Source organism: Octodon degus, unplaced genomic scaffold (genome assembly GCF_000260255.1).
Source record: "Octodon degus isolate 3935 unplaced genomic scaffold, OctDeg1.0 scaffold00033, whole genome shotgun sequence".
Lineage (NCBI taxonomy): Eukaryota > Metazoa > Chordata > Mammalia > Rodentia > Octodontidae > Octodon > Octodon degus.
Genome location: NW_004524609.1, coordinates 4,832,356 through 4,848,427, shown reverse-complemented (window position 1 = coordinate 4,848,427; position 16,072 = coordinate 4,832,356). Strand labels below are relative to the sequence as shown.

The 16,072-nt window shown below is 48.6% G+C and overlaps 1 protein-coding gene across 2 annotated transcripts in view; it reads left to right on the top strand.

Annotated features, from left to right (window-relative positions):
* Pitpnc1 (phosphatidylinositol transfer protein, cytoplasmic 1) overlaps positions 1–16,072 on the top strand; it is a 293,224-nt gene that overhangs the window by 161,224 nt on the left and 115,928 nt on the right. For both annotated transcript variants that reach the window (XM_004630031.2, XM_023713925.1), the window contains exons 3-4: positions 8,296–8,384; positions 9,915–9,922. In XM_004630031.2, coding sequence (XP_004630088.1) covers positions 8,296–8,384; positions 9,915–9,922 — 97 coding nt within the window. The remainder of the gene's footprint in view (positions 1–8,295; positions 8,385–9,914; positions 9,923–16,072) is intronic.

The following is a 16,072-nucleotide window of genomic DNA, read 5'->3' as shown; positions in this document are numbered from 1 at the left end:
CGGCGAGGGGTCTGCCTCAGCACACATGAGTAGCCAAAGAGGCGCAGGAAGCAGAAGCGCTTTCCTGTCTTACACAAGGCACGCTAGGTCTGCCATTTGATAATTTAGAAGGATTCTGGTTTATTGGAAAGAGGATACGCACATATCTTAGAATTAATGAGATTTAATATTTGGCAAAAGAGGAAGAAAGAATTGATATATGACAGAACCCTGAATTCATTAGATGGATTCCCACAAGTATAAAAGAAAGCCAAACCCATTGCTGTGACGTCAGAAGCTCAGGCCTTCTGAGGTGTCTCATGTCTCATGTGCCCAAGTCAAGGGCCAACATGTTGGCAAGATCGCAATTCGCTGAAGTATTCATCAGAATTTGTGGTGTACAATGAATTGTACAAATTTTAGAGGCATCTGCTAATACATTAGGCATGGCCCTTGTCATCCTGTTGAGGTAGGGCCCAAGCCTGGTTGGCTTCAGCATTTTTGAGTTTGATTGGGATGCTCTTTCCATCTGTCCATCTTGGTCATGTCCATAGGGCAGGGCTCTGAGAGACAGACTAGTGAAAGTCTGTCAGGCCCCTGGTTCAGGTCAGACTAGCAAGAGCCCCCACGCTCCAGGTGCTCATTTAGCAATTTACATTATTAAATATAGAGCTCAGTGAACTTGAATTCATGAGTTGGCAAAGCGACTGGAAGCCTTCCTTATATCAATCTATATGGAATATCAGATCACATTCAGAAATGGCTTTATTGATTTATTACCCAAAGTAACTATTAGAGAGGCAGTGGAAATATTCAGAGCCCGTGCAATCAGGGCCTACTCTCCCATTAATGTGGAAGAAAGCAAATTGTTCAAATGGGAATTGGACTCAACCATGGTCATTATCACCACATAAAAACAGCCGTCTCTCAGAGATCCACTCACTTTCACTGGTGCCTGAGTTACTGTGGGATCAGTGGGGAGGAGTCAGCGAGGGCTCTGAGGCCGTCAGAAACCAAGTCTGTCCTAAGCAGAAAGGGCATTTGATGGGAGGATGTTAGGGCCTGACAGAGTTGTCTGGAGGCCTAAGAACGGGAAGGAAGCAGCCGGCCTCCGAGGGCCAAAACCCGAGTGACCATGCCCGTCATAGAGCAGAAGCAGGTGGCTTCCTCTGTCCCACCGCTCCACCTCTCTGCCTCCCCCAGCCGTTGCTATCACAGCTGGGACTGAGCCCCACTGCCTCTTTCTACATTTCTGCATCTTAATCTCAGACATACTTCAACGCGCCCTGTCAGTGGGGGGAGAGCCGAACTTCAAGTGGCTTCCACTGTGGCTGCGCCGCTCTATGCTCCCGTGGGCACCGTGGGAAGGGGCTGCCGTTTCCACACGACCACGGGCATGCGCCGGTATCTTTTTCTGGTTATAACCATCCAGGTGGGCACAAAGTGTTAGCTCTTGTGGTTTTAACTAACATTTGCTGGTGGACCTCAGGCCCCTAACTCAGGTCACTTGACCAAATCAGTAGATTTTCTTGCCTTATCTTTGAAACCTCTGGATTCAACTGATGTTAAGGGAAAGGAAGGAAGATCCTAATCAGCCACTGCAAGGGTGCTTCTAAATAAATTTCAGAAACACGAAGGTAGGGTTTCTTTTGTCACTGTCTCTTTTTACTTTCATCTCTCCAGCCCCTTCCCACTAAAGCCTGTGAGGAAAGGCAGTGAGGGTGGGAGTGGAGGGCACTGGAGAAAAGACGGAGCCTATTTTTAGGCTTGTTTTTCAATCATGAAGTATCATGTTCACTACCACGGCTGCTGGATTAATTAGACTGCGGGCAGCTGCCAGTCAGGGAGGGTTGCCAGCTTCCAAGGGTGATTCCGCTAGTGGCTGGACTGATTCTGCACAGAGACAGCAGCGTTCTCCCACTCCGTGGCGCTCACTGTCTGTGGCAACCTCCACTGGGCTCTGCTGGCTTCAGTCACAGAGGCTGGAGCTCTTAACCAGGGCACATGGAGGAACCTGGTTGCCGGGGCTGGCGTCTCTCCACTTCCTCTCCCTGTTCTCCCAGCCCTCCGAGATCCTAGAGAGCGACAGAGAGGGTTACAGCCATAAAAGATAAGAACATTGCATATTTTAGAATATATATTTTTCTATAGTCTATATAAATATTTTATCATCACAGACAGGGAGAATTTATATACATGTAATCCAGTTCTAACCATATGCAGAATATTTTTATGAAAGTGACAGCACAAAACACTAGAGCACGTGAGGGCTTTGCCTCACGCACCTTCCATTCATCCTATTCTGCTCCGCCCCCATCTCCAGACCTCAGGATGTGCCAGAGGCGCTCGGGCTGCTGGGCCTCTCTCTTCTGCTCCCACAACCCCTTCTCATAAGGAATCAGAGGTGCGATGCCCAGGCCTTGCTGGGCACTTAAGGGGCACCCAGCCAAGTGGCTTCCACTTTGGCTCTGTCTCTCTGCCCTAAAAGATAACGCCGACTTGCGTCTCCAGCTCTCGGAGAGCTGCCCAGTCTGCCGACCGCAGGCCCCTCTAAGCAGAGCCTCCCAGGATCTGCATGAAGCAGGCCTCTTCATGCCAAATCCAGCACTAAGTCCTTTCAAATAGGGAGGATGTTGATGGAGGGGTCCAACTTTTGTTTCTGGACAGTTCCTGGGGTGAGCCTGCAGCAGCCTCCCCGCCCCAGGTGATGGCTCGGGTCCAGAAGCTGCTCGTCTCTTTATTGCTGTATAAATAATTGCATAAAAAGCACAACAGAAAACCAGCCAGAGAAATGTTCAGAAGAGTACTCAGTGAATCAGAGCACCTGGAAGAGTTTAAAGACCTCAGAAATGACTGTACGTGCAACTGGTTAGGAGCCGTGGATTATGCCAACTGTCAGCACAGTCTCCCTGGGCCAGAGGGATGTGAGGACACCCGGGGAGCAGGGTCCTATTTAGCAAGAGCAGAATCTCAGAGTGGAAAACTACAAGGTTTCCCTCCCCAGATTGGCTTTTCTACTGGGGATGTTTAAGTCCCAGATTTCCAGGTGAGACTGTCACATGTCTGACCCCCCGTTAAGAACATGAAATTAGACGCCACTGAAATGGTTTTTAGTCTCATGGTGCTTGCTGCCTGCTGGAAGAAATCCCGAGTGAGGACAGACTCAGTGTGAGATTGGCTGCCGGGGAGCTTGGAGGTGCCGTCCTGAACCTGAGGCTTGTGCAGAGCAGACCTGGCCCAGAGCCTTGCCATGGGGCAGCTATGGCTTAGGGGAGCTTGGGAGTGCGGGAGACGAGAGGCCTTCACCCCGCTGACTCTTTGGCCAGATACTTTGTCAGCTGGAGCTTTCTGGTGCGTGAGAGATGTTGACCGGCGTCCTTGACCTCCCCCGCGTCTGTTGCTAACAGCAACCCCTGAACCCGTCCCAGTGCAGACGATCAAAACACTTCAGGCTCTGCACAGTGTCTCTGGGGGTAGGGGACGAGCCCACGCTCCACTGAGAACCACTGCTGTCGGATGACCAGCGGTGCCCGCAACTGCGGAACCTCCTGGTACGAGAGAATTTCAGTGCTGAAGCAGAACCACAATGAGCCGGACGCCTGACTGTGTCATTGATACTTTACCTTTCATACTATAGTGTAAAAGTAAGAAATCAAACATTTGGAAGTCTGTGCTTAGAGGCTTTTTTTTTTTTAAATTGAGATGCCTTGGGGTGTGTGATGCAGATACAGTAGCATTCCTTGTTCATGTTTTCAGATTCTAGAAAGCATTTAGAGTTTAAAGGTCTTTAAAGCCAGGGCCTTGGCAAGATGGGCTACGGAGAGGTTTGTGCCTGCCCCCTGCATGGACTGAGGATTCGGCTCAAACTCTCTGCCTTTCTAGAAGAAAGGCTCTTGACACTTGGTAGTGAGTTTGAGTGACAGGCTTTTCCGTAGAGTTGTAGGCTGTGTGACAGTATACATCACCAAAGTGACAGCCATAGTGGAGACTAATTTAATTCCATTTTCCTTTGTAGGTCCTGATAAATCACGGCAGTAGGGAAAAATAAATTTTGCTTTCACAAAAATGATTCAAATCATGATGTATTCTCGGGAAAGGGGGCTAAAAGCAGGTCTGTTAGTGGGCTTCAGAGCCCTGGAATAGTGTCATGTGAGTCACCATTCATTCTGTCACTCAGCAAAATGCCTGTGATGATGACCATATAAAGAGAAAAGATTCATTGTGGCTCATGGTTTTGGAGGTTTCAGGCCGCCATGGGCTGGGCCCACGGTTTTTAGGCCTCTGGTGGATGTGCCGGGTCACAGTGTAGGAGAGGGGAGCACTGTGGCCAGGAGCAAAGGGTGACGAGGAAGGGGCCCAGGCCCCAAGCTCCTTGGAAAGGCTCAACCCCGATGACCAAGGACCTCCCAGCGGACCCTGCCGTATAGCAGTCCTACCAACTTGGAGGAAAGCTGCTGTCTTTGTCACTTTACTCACTGCTCAGTCGAGATATCCAACACCCAGAGTTAAAAGTGGAAAGGTCTATTTGGCCCACAGGTTGTAGAGGGTTCACAATCAGCGGGTCACAGTCAGTGGGTCCAAGGCAGGGTGGAGCAGGAGAGGCATCACAGAGGAGAAAGAGCTCATGGTGGGCAGAGGGCACAGCAAAAGCGAGTGAGCAAGCAAGCAGGGCACCTGCACAGCATTTGTCTGGCCCTTTTATATCATATGTAGGCTCCTGGGATTAGGGTGGCACCAAGCCAGTCAGAAGAGGGGTTGGTAATCACACACCCTTAATCCCAGCATCACCTGCTCTATATCCTGTCACCTCTGTAAAAGCATGTGACTGCAGGAGGCTCTGGGGGGACATCCGGATGCAAGCCATCCAGCTGCCCTGGGGACCCACCTTTCTCACATGGTGTCGTTTAACATTCAAACTATAGCAAATGTATCATGGGACTTGTTGCAGACGCCTCGATAGTTGCCCTAGTCAGTCCATGGCTTCTACCAGAAAGTTCTCTTTCCCAGGCTGTTAGAAGAGTAACATAAAGTCATAGCAGCATTTTGGCTAAAGTGACTGTATTTTTTTAGGTCCTCTCATTGGCAAATTGTTGGTCAAATAATTGTTTGTAAGGCTGCCTATCATTCACGAGTTGGTGCACAAAACAACTAAAATGAAGAATCTAAGGGCCAGCCAGATAGCTTAGTGGATTAAAACACCTGCTTAGGCAGATTCAGGGAGCCGGTTCCATCCCCAGCCTGCCCTGCCAGCCCCACCTCCAGGCGTGCTGAGATGGGGATTGAGACTGGACGTGGTGGCACCTGTCTGTAATCCCAGCGCTTGGGAGGCTGAAAACAGGAGGATCACTACCAGTCTGATCTGTGTAGTGAGACCCTGTACTAAACACATTAAAAATAAATAAATAAATAAATAAACTAAAATGAATCCAGAACCAGAAGTCCCGATCAGCAGCGAACAGCAAGAGTCTCGGTGTGAATGGAAAATTGCTAGTGGTTTGCATCTTTCTTCCAGAAAAATGATTGTTACTGAGGAATGCAGTTCTGCTGGCAGGATTTTTAAATGCTCGAGGGAAGGAATTACGCAGAGTGCTACACAAGAGGGGCCTGATGTGTTGAGAGAACCCTCCCTCCGCACAAGAGGACAGTGGAAAACCACCCCAGCCCGGTGGGGAGCTGTGTGCGTGTCGTCTAAGCTGAACAGCGCCTCGCTTGCAGTCCGGAGTCTCCAGCCTTGTTTCAGTCCATTAATAACACGAGCGAACACTTGCCTGTGGCCAGCACCCCATCTGCCCGCAGCGGCCCCTGGCAGCCGCGCTGGGGTGTGGGCGCACAGGAGGGCCCGGGGGTCTGCCCCCATCCATTTCCTGCGAGCCGGCCGGCGGGGTCTTCCCAGTCCGCATCAGCTTCCAGCCTCAGCCTGACTCCAGCATCAGTGACCGATGGCGTCAGTCCCCAGCAGAAGCTGTAAAAGCCCTGTCAGGGCGCGGCTCACGCTCCCAGAAGTGGGAGAGCGTAAGGGAAGCGAGCAGTTGCTGCGGAGATGACTCCCCGGAGCGAGAGACGCTGCATCCTGGCAGCAAGACGTCCGCTGTGAATTTTCAGACAGCTTTGCCTCCCTCCCCGCGGCCCACCCGAGGCTAACAGCCGTCAGCTGACTCTCAGTCAGCTTCGGAGGAGCTTTGATTTTCCATTTACTGTAATTCTGACTCAGCCCACTTCTTGGGTGGGTCTGGTTCACCATTGAAGCTGTGCACCTGTCTTTTCAAAAGCTGGGCCTGGATACCATCAAAAATGAGAGACACCAGGCTGGGGCTGCAGCTCAGTGGCACAGCGCCTACCTGGCAAGTGCAAGGTCCTGAGTTCGATTCCCAGGACCAGCATTCCATGTCCAGGAGGATGTTAGCGTCACTAAATAGGGTCCCACTCCTTTAGCTTGATTCCTTCTTTTCTTGGTTATATCAGCCTGGAATTCAAACCTCTTTCTCGACGTTCTGTACACTGTGGAGCTGTGTGCCTACATCGTCAGCGGGGGACTTATCTACTCTAGAAGATTACGTGTCAGACTTAGCTGGAGGCGCCAGAGCAGGAAAGGAGCAACGTGGCGGCCCCTGGGAGCACAGAACACTGCTGGATGCAGCGCTGGGGGAGAGTAACATCATGCGGGTCAATTCTAAGGAATGGTCCTATGTTCCTTAAATGGCAAAAGAGATAGTTGTAGAATTCTCCGGGCCAGCGCTAGGCTGTAAGGTTTACCTCTGAAAGAAAACCAAACTTAATTAGTATTTGGTTTATGGAAGACCTTGGACCTGTTCTTTTGGAGAATTTGTCCTCCGCAAATGGCTGTCAGGGCCTCTGTCCACAGGAGTGGCTCTGTCAGTGGCTGAGCTCCCAAGCACTGACACAACAAACGGCAGTAAACCAGGTGGCTTAAACCACCTAAATTTATCCTCTCACTGTTGTGGGGACCAGAAGTTAAAAAAACAACAAGGTGTTGTACCCTTGGGACCTCTGCTCTGCAGTCTCTCCCTGCTCCCAACGTCTCTAGCCAGCCTCAGTGCTCTTTGGCTGAGAACAGTACCCACCAGTTCCTGCTGGTATCTTCACATGGATTCCCCTCCACCTGTCTCTGAATCCTAAATCTTCCTCTCCTTTCTCTAACAAGGATGCGGCCATTAGCATTAAGGTGCACCCCGAATCCAGGATGATTTTATCTCAAGATCCCTCAAGTTAGTTACATCTGCAAAGACCCTGGTTTCAAGTAAGATCACATTCACAGGTACTGGGGGCTAAGATGTATACACAGCATCTCGGGGGACCCAGTTGAGATGCTTCAGCCCTCAAGGAGCGATGCTTTGTCCCTCTTAGCGCCATCTCTCTACACTCTGTTGCTCATGTTCATTTTCTGAAGGCTGCTCCCAAGCACTGTTCAGCTGAGCCCTCCCTCTAACACGTGCCCCCCTTTGGGCTTAGCCACCTGTCACTAGTCAGCTTCTCACCCTGAACGCACTGTCCAGCACCCCCACCTTAAAAAGGAGGAAAGGCTTGGTTTGGTTTATGGTTTCAGAGGATTCGATCCATGGTCAGCTGGCTCTGAAAAACAAACCCAATAATGGAAGGGTAGCAAGGCACAAATTCTTAGTTTATATTGCCCAGGAAGCAGAGCAGCAGAACAGTGCCAGGGGGAACTGGCTGGAAACCATGTATGTTACCCAAGGTCATCCCTCCTCCACATCCCACCTAGCCCCACCAGAAGTATGCTCTACTGAGCTCCTAGTAAACGCCTAGGCTCCACACCTCCCCACACCAGACTGCAGACTTCTTTTTTTTGGTTTTTTTGTTTTTTATTTTAGGGAAGGGTCTACAGGGTGTTCAGGATCTCACTACTAGATCAGACTCATAGTGATCCGCCTGTTTGCAGCCTCCCAAGAGCTGGGGTTACAGGCATGTGCCACCGCACCCAGTCTCAATTGCCGCCTCAGAGTGCCCCAGGGATGGGGCTGGCACGGCAGGCCTGGGGATTGAATCCCGGGCCCCTGCGCCTGTTTGCAGGTGCTTTAATCTGCTGAGCTATTTGGCCGGCCCTAATACTGCAGCCTTCTGCCTTTATGAATTTTGAGAATGAATATGCATAGGAAGTGATGGACTATATGGTAGAGACCAGAGAGGTAGAGAAAGGGTGGGCCTGGAAAGAAGGGGTGCTAATGCCTGAGAGGTCCTCTCCCTTCTCTAGCTATTTTTCTAGGAAAATGTAGTAGTGCGATAAGACTGTGAGCCGACTCTAATCATCATCATCTTTCTTTCTTTCTTCCTTCTTAGCAAACTGCCTAGCTGGGCTAGAGCTGTGGTCCCAAAAATATTTTACGTGACAGAGAAGGCTTGGAACTATTATCCGTACACAGTTACAGGTAAGTCCTTAGCAAAACCGTACAGAGTAGATGCAAGGTGGGACAGAAGGGGGATTTCCTGAGTTAGGGCCATGGGACCCAGAGAGAAAGAGGGAAAAGCGCTTTTTTTTTTTTTTTTTAAGTTTTCAAAAATTTATTGACTTAATACTGATCACAGAAAGAAAAAAATAAGATTCCTGATTAAGTATATTCCACTGTCCGGGCAGTGGTTATTTTTAAAACTTTATTCGGTACTGTCTTGACCATGATTAAAAGATGACATCGTCTTGTGAGCTCCCAGAGGATAAATGGGTCGCAGCTCATGTGCAGCTCCTTACAGTCCTAGCCTGGTCCTCCTCCAGTGTCTCCTCTTGGGGTTGTACCTGATTTTATTACCTGTCTTCATTCGAATCCACTGAGGAATGGGGCGAGTCTGCCTTTGCTTCTTGGCCAGGAATCGTTTGATTCTGAAAGTCTTGTGAGAAGACATGGTGCGGCTAGGAGGCGAGAGCACGCGCTCGATGGCGGACTGAAGCAGAAGAGTGAGCTCTCTTTTAGTGGCAGATCTAGAGGTTTTATTTTCCCTATGATTTATCAGTAAACAAGTTGTTTACTTTGACCTGTGTGTTTTATAGCTCCCTCCCCCAAAATATTGATTGTATCATCATCATCATTATTATTATTATTATTATTTTTTGGTACCAGGTATCAAACTCGGGACCTTGTGCTTGCCAGGCAGGTGCCTGTGCCACTCAGCTATATCCCTCACCCTGATTATAATTCTTGTAAAAGTTTCTTCTTGAGCTGTGTGTAGTGGCACAGGCCTGTAATCACAGCACTCGGGGTTGAGCCAGGAGGACTGCAAGTTTGAGCCCAGTATGGGCAACTTAGTGAGATCCTGTCTGAAGAACAAGCAATTTTTAAAAGATTTGGGGGTATATCTCAGTCTTTCTGAGCCTCTCTACCCTCAGGGACTTCCTTTGTTCTTGGATAATAAAGCAGTATTTAAGTTCATTTTCCCACTAATGCAATGATAGTCACCTCTCTGCACCGGATGTCGTGTGAGAAACTGTGGCTGCTCAAGATGTCCTCTTGTCCTCTTCGCTCCAGCACGCTGACACTCTGGCCCCAGATCAGTCTCATCACAAGCTCTTTGTATGGGTCATGAAAACTGCTTTTCCACTTAAAAGATTTTCTTTGTGGTTAATGAAATGCTCTTCCAGAGTTATTAGTCTTTAATTCTGCTTTTGTAATGCTGACTCTCGGGTTTTTAATTGGCCCCAAACCTGTAGGCTAATTGAATTTTGTCTTGTTGTCCTTATCTGCCCAGCCACCAAAGTGTCGTGTGAAAAAGCTTCACAGTAAACACGAAGACACTCAGTATTTATGAAAATCCAATTTTTGGAAGGTTTCCTTACCATAGTTTTAATAATAATTGTAACTCACCAGTCGTTGTTAGTGCTGTGGCTTGTAGTGCATATATGTGGTCTAAATCATCATTTTCTCTCTCTTTTTCTTTTGCCTCTTCTCGAAATGTACACCTGGAATCAGAATACACAGTAAGTTTCATTTAATCTTTTAAAAAATATTCTATGATCAGTGGAGTAATTGAAACATTTCTTGTACTCGTCTTATCAATGTAATTTTTTAAAAGGAGGAATAATTCAGAATCAAATATTTAAATGTAGGCTGTTACGTAATTACATATAATGTAATAATTTGAATGTTCTCATTTATTCAAAAATATGTTAAAGTTCTTTTTTAAAATATATTTAAAGTTCTTTGATAGTCACTGTCATAATTGAGTTTTGCTTGTCATTTTTAAATAGTTTGACTGCTTTATCTGTGGTAGTTCACTGTAATGGAAGAACAGTTTCTAGCAGCACGATATTAAAGAGACTTTCTGGGCATGGTGGTGCGCACCTGTAATCCCGGCACTCTGGGGTAGGAGACAGGAGGATCGCTGTGAGTTTGAGGTCAGCCTAAACTACATAGCAAAACCATGTCTCAAAAAGGACCAAGACAAATGAATAAAAAAATTAAAGTAGTTATTGGCAGAATGTGGGTTTTATACACTAGAGAACTGTAAAGCCACAAAGGCCTGTGTGCAAACAATTATATTGAAAGTTCAGAATTCTGGAGTGGACAGTCTCTGCGGCTTGGTGAAATAATTTAATGACTTTTTGTTCTATGAGTCTCTGAAGCCGAGAGAGAGAGAGAGAGAGAGAGAGAGAGAGAGAGAGAGAGAGAGGGCAGGCAGGCAGGCAGACACAGAGAGAGACACAGAGACAGACAGACAGAGACAGAGAGATTCTATAATATAGTATTCTATAATACTATAATTCTGTAATACTATAATAATACTGTTTCTCCCCGGCAGCTCACAGGCCAAGCTATCATAACAAGAAAATGGTTAACTGATCTGTGATATATGAATTTTTTTATTTCAATTGGAATAGCTGAAGGAAAGAGGGTGATGGTAAGAGAAAGGTAGGAAAATGGTTCATCACATCCTTGGTGCGAGCCAAGAACCCTGCACATAGTAGGTGCTTAGTGAAAAGTTCTGGGATGATAGAATTCGTGCAAGGGTGCTAGATAGGAAGATGGATGAATGGATGGATGGATAGGATAGATAAGGGCCGGTGAGATAGCTCAGCAGATTAAGTGCCTGCTTTGGCAAACGCAGGGACCAGGGTTTGATCCCAGTCCTGCATGCCAAACCACCGTGCCCCCAGGTGTGCTGAGCTAGAGATGAGTCTGGGTGTGGTGGCACATGCCTGAATCCCAGCGCTGGGGAGGCTGAGACAGGAGGATCACTATGAATCTGAGCTGGTAGTGAGACCTGTACCAAATACATGAAAAAAAAAAGAAAACAAAAGCTAGAGAGAGAGAGAGAGAGAGAGAGAGAGAGAGAGAGAGAGAGAGAGAGAGAGAGCGCTAACATGAACATGATTTTGGCATTAGACCTACAAGGTACTGTGGCTCTGACACTTCCTCACTGGAATTCTCCAGCAAGTGCCCATTAGTTTTTAATTCATGCCAGTCCATGGTGACATCCTTACCTATTTTCTGCAGAATTAAAAAGGATATTCAAAATTTTCCTAAATCTATTCTGAAGGACTGTGGATAATTACATCCCACCATTTCTGGGTATTAACATATTTTTTCTTTTATGAAATAAGGAAATATAGAGCATTTTTTCCCCAGTGTCCGTCACTTCAGAAAACACCAGACTTGTATGGAGATATACGAATTTTTTAAAGTATGTTATCCAAGCATCCACTACTTAGCGCAAGCAGCTCAGCTTTTCGAACCTATGCATTCTTTTCTAAAGTTGAGGAAAGCCCTCCTCCTCAGAGCTTCGAGGGGAAGTATCCAGTGGTCTTCACATGGAAGTTGGAGAATGTGCAGAGGGCCATACTTTAAGCATCTCTGCTTTGTGGTTCATAAGATTCTGTTATTGCTAAAGCAGCCACAGTTGGCACGTAAGCACCCGGGCACGGTCGCATCCACACGGGCAGCAGGCCAGGCCTGGCTCCAGGCTGGTTTGCCAACTCCACATCTAGCGTCCGTGAGGCAGCAGCGCCTTGTGGGCAGGAGGCGATTAAGGAATCCTCCCCGGCCCCACTTGTCGCCGTTGCCTAGCCATCGGGCGGACTCCGGAATTGGCCCAGTCCTCCCTCTGAGGCGCTGTTGTGTATTAGGGCTGGCACACGTCACCTCCTGCTTGCCTCCCGTTCTTCACTTGTAAGTGAGGACATGGTGATAACTATCTCGTGACGGTGATGTAAAGATGACATTGAATAATTCACTCGAAATCCTAGCTGAGCGCCCGGTAGGTACTCTGCACACGCTCGCTGCTGTGTACCGGGTGATGCTAGCGCAGCCGTCCCTGCGGTGACCGCTCTGCAGGACGAGATCCTAGTGCCCCCGGAGTAGGCTGGGCTGCAGCTGCGCTCCTGGAAGGTTCCACTTGTCCAGAAACCGTTTTGTTTTAGTGATATCTGATACTGTCCTCTTTCCTGCTGCACCGAAAGCTTGTATTTGGGCTTTTAACCCAAAATATCAATCGTTAGATGGATAAAAGCAGGCATTTGCCCTGAGCTAAAGTTGTCGGCTTTGGTAAGAAAAAATATAGGATGTTCACTTCCATTTGAATTTTCAGAGAAAGGGAAAATAATTTTTAGTGTAAATGTGTCCAAATATCACATGGGGCACAGTTATACTAAAAGGTTCTTCTCTTGCATTTTGTTAGTCTTGTGTTCTGTGTTGCTAGGGATTGAACCCAGGGCTTCGTACGTGGGAGCCACGCGCCCTGAACAGAACCTCCAGCCCCTGTGGTCTCTTATTTTGCTCAGTGGCTCTCGGATGGGAGGCAGCCACATGGCAGAACCCGTCTGGTAGCCAGAACGGGTCGTAAGAACAGGGCACTCTGGTGTACCTTAACCAGGGCTGGGGACCAGCTGGGGCCCTGCCACATGAAGTCCAGACGCCCTATAGGGATGGCGAGGAGGTGCCCCTGCCTCAGGGTCGGATCAGAAGTGAGTTGGCCCAAGGAGCGCCGAGATCGGGCAAACTCAGGCAGAGCTGATGAATAGTAACTGTCAGTACTGCAGGAAAGGCGTGTGAAATGTAAGCGCCATGGTTGATGTGCAGCCCCAGGACTGTAGGAAAGGGAGAGAAGCATTGCTGGGAGAGTGACAGGAGGATCCCCAGGGAAGGCGGCATGGACCTGGCCTGCAGGGTGGCGGAACTGCTCCCTACAGAGCCTGCTTTGTCTGTCAGCTTGGGCCGCTCCAACAAACTACCATCAACTGGGGGGGTGGGCCTTTCACAAGAGACATTTATGTCCTCCAGTTCTGGAGGCTGGAAAGCCCCGGTCAAGGTGCCAGCTAATTCCATTCCTGGCACGGGTTCTCTGAGTGATTGGAAAATGCTCTCCTTTTCCCTGTATCTCCTCCCATGGCAAGAGCAGAAAGCAAGGTTTCTGGTCTCGTCCTCTAAGGACTGTCCTCCACCTGTGTTACAGGCCTCCAGTGGTCCCTTCACCAAATTCACTGTTTCCCTGGGGGCCAGAGTTTTCACACCTGGGGCCAGAGAACAACTCAGTCCACCAACTTCTTCTGGCCCTGTAGGCAGGTGCTGCTGTGGGGTCCTGGCCACCAGGACACGCGGAGGGCAGGTCACGGAGCACTCAGCGTCGGCCAAGGTCTGCATTCAATTCTCCAGAGGGAAGCCGCATTCCTTCTGAAGGGTTTGCTTCTATTTTCCATCCCAAATAGAGGACAGTTTTGTTTTCCACCTCCCCAGCGACTAGGAATCAGCTTTCTGGCTCCAGGTCCCCTCCTTCCAGCCTGCAGGCTCGCTCTGGACCTGCCACCCCTGGCGTGGGCACAGCCGTGGCTGCACATTCTGCCCAGCCTGAGCTGCCCCGAGCCCCTCTGTGCTCCGGCTCTGCCTGCCCCACATTTCAAGACGGATGCTTTCAACTGCCTTCGTTGTCTTTCCTGTCCTAAATGCTTTTTAATTGAGCTCTTTATTCCCCAGTCCTTTAATCCCAGATACCTCTTTGTGATACCGTGCTCAAGCCCCCTATTTCCTGTTCTATACCCAAAAGGAAAACTTTCCCAATGCCTGACCCCCAAGCAGGGTCGCGGGGTCACCACACCCGCCCTTCCTCAGAGCAGCAAGCGCTGGGCTCTGAAATTCCAACTGCTTGGGCCGTGTTAACCCAGAGCAATAGATACCTGTCGCTAGGATCCCCCATCTGACCGTCAGCCTGTTACTTAGGCCTGTACTGCCGCCACGGTGACAGAAACCAGGCAAGAGCATTTGATATTTAGGGTCATCCAGGGCTTCAACATGATCTCAGTTATCAAGACGTAAACACTTTCTCATCCCTGGGAGTGACTGTGTGTGTTTAGAATTACTTAGAAATGCCGTTTGCCCAGGAAGTGGAAAAATATCTTTAACTTGATTATGGGAAAAATCTTTAATTATACACTAAACAAAGAACAACACAGGGACAATTTGCCAGAGGACCGAGTGTTTAACCAGTTCTTCAAAACAGGTTCTTCTGAAGTCAATAAAGTCACAAAGGAAGGTGCCCTGAGGAGATTGGCTGCCTTCCAGAGTACGCAGTTGGTTCTGGGTTTTGTTTTTGTTTTTCTTTTTTCTTTTTTGGTGGGGGGAGCTTAAAAAGGAAATTATGTGCTTGAAGGTGAACACAACTCAGCAGCATCAGTTCAGCCTCAGTCATGAAGTGTGAGGGGAAGGAATTCTTTTTGCGTGTGTGTGTGGTAGACATTTGGAAACTTACACTGTAGTGAGTTGATAACCTCAACCAGTGTTAGCGAACCTTTCTGAGCCTTCAGTGATACAAATAGACATGCCTGCTGGCCTGGGGCACACAGGCGTACAGTTGGCATGTGTCATCACTCTCCTTCTGTGATGTCATCCCCACCTCCACATCCTTTAATGAGAATCGACAAAAGAGGCAATGACACATGGGACACTCCCTGCTGTTGGCTCCGTGGCGGGCCATGCCACAACAGGAAAAGGCCGCTCGGAACCGTGTGCTGGGGTCCAGCGTGTTGACAATTACAGGAAAGCGGAGAATGACATGACTCTATAATGAGAATCTCAAGAGTAGCTAAGTGTCTTGGGAGGAATTTCACCCCCAATCCAGCCCCCGTCAGCTTCCTCAGGGACCTAAGGAACAGGCTGTGTACTCTGAGGCACGCTGGTGACCACCATCCTTCTCAGGCCCTCGCGGCCTGTCTCGGCCTCCTTCCCCCACCTCCCACGGTTTCCTAGCCGAAAGGCGGCGGCAACTACTACAGTTCAGTAGGGAACCAAGGACAAGTCCAGCAAAGAATGCATTTATTAATCAGAACCCTGGGACTGTTGTGTTTAGAAAGAAATTAGAGAGCCATCTCGCCATCTCATCTACTGTGTAAGCTAAGGTAATGAAGGTCTCCTTTCTTTGAGGTCATGGAAACACAGCTTAGCTGATTAAGAAATGATTTATCTCTGTACAATTAGGCCCTCACAGGCCATGTGGCACCAAATGTTTTGGACCAAAGGAAGTAACCTTTCTTTAGAAATGGGGCCAGATAATCAGGGACGTTTAGGGGCCAGGTCAAAAAACAGTCCTACAGCTGAGGCGTGAGGCAGCACTAAACACAGGCCTGAAGAAGGCAAAGATGGCGGCACATGGGTCGTGGCAAGAGTCTGGTGCCATTCGTCATTACCAGGCCCCTGTGTGCCAGAGAATTCGGGTGGAAGCAGGCTAGGACTGTGTGCAACTACCACTGGAAGTGATGCACAAGCAAGGGAGAGAAGAGTTGGGCAGATTTCATTACTGCAGGACTTCTTAGAGCCTTTACTGCTCTAGCGTACCTCAGATCTTCAGAGGCAACTGCGGTATGGAACACGTCCCACCCCGCTTTGTGCATGGACTTCTGTGTCTGCAAGGCTAACCTTCTGAAACTTGGCCGAATTCCAGAAGCTTCTCTCAGGGTCAGACCTGTTATATGCCAACTAAATTGGTCAGTGGATCAATTCTATTCCATTACATTTTATTTTAAGATTCAGTGGGCTATTATGTTGCTTGAGAATTACTTTTTTTTTTTTTGTAACAGGGATCAAATTCAGGGCCTTAAAAAAAAAATTCAGGGCCTTGAGCTTGCCGGGTAGATGCTTATGTT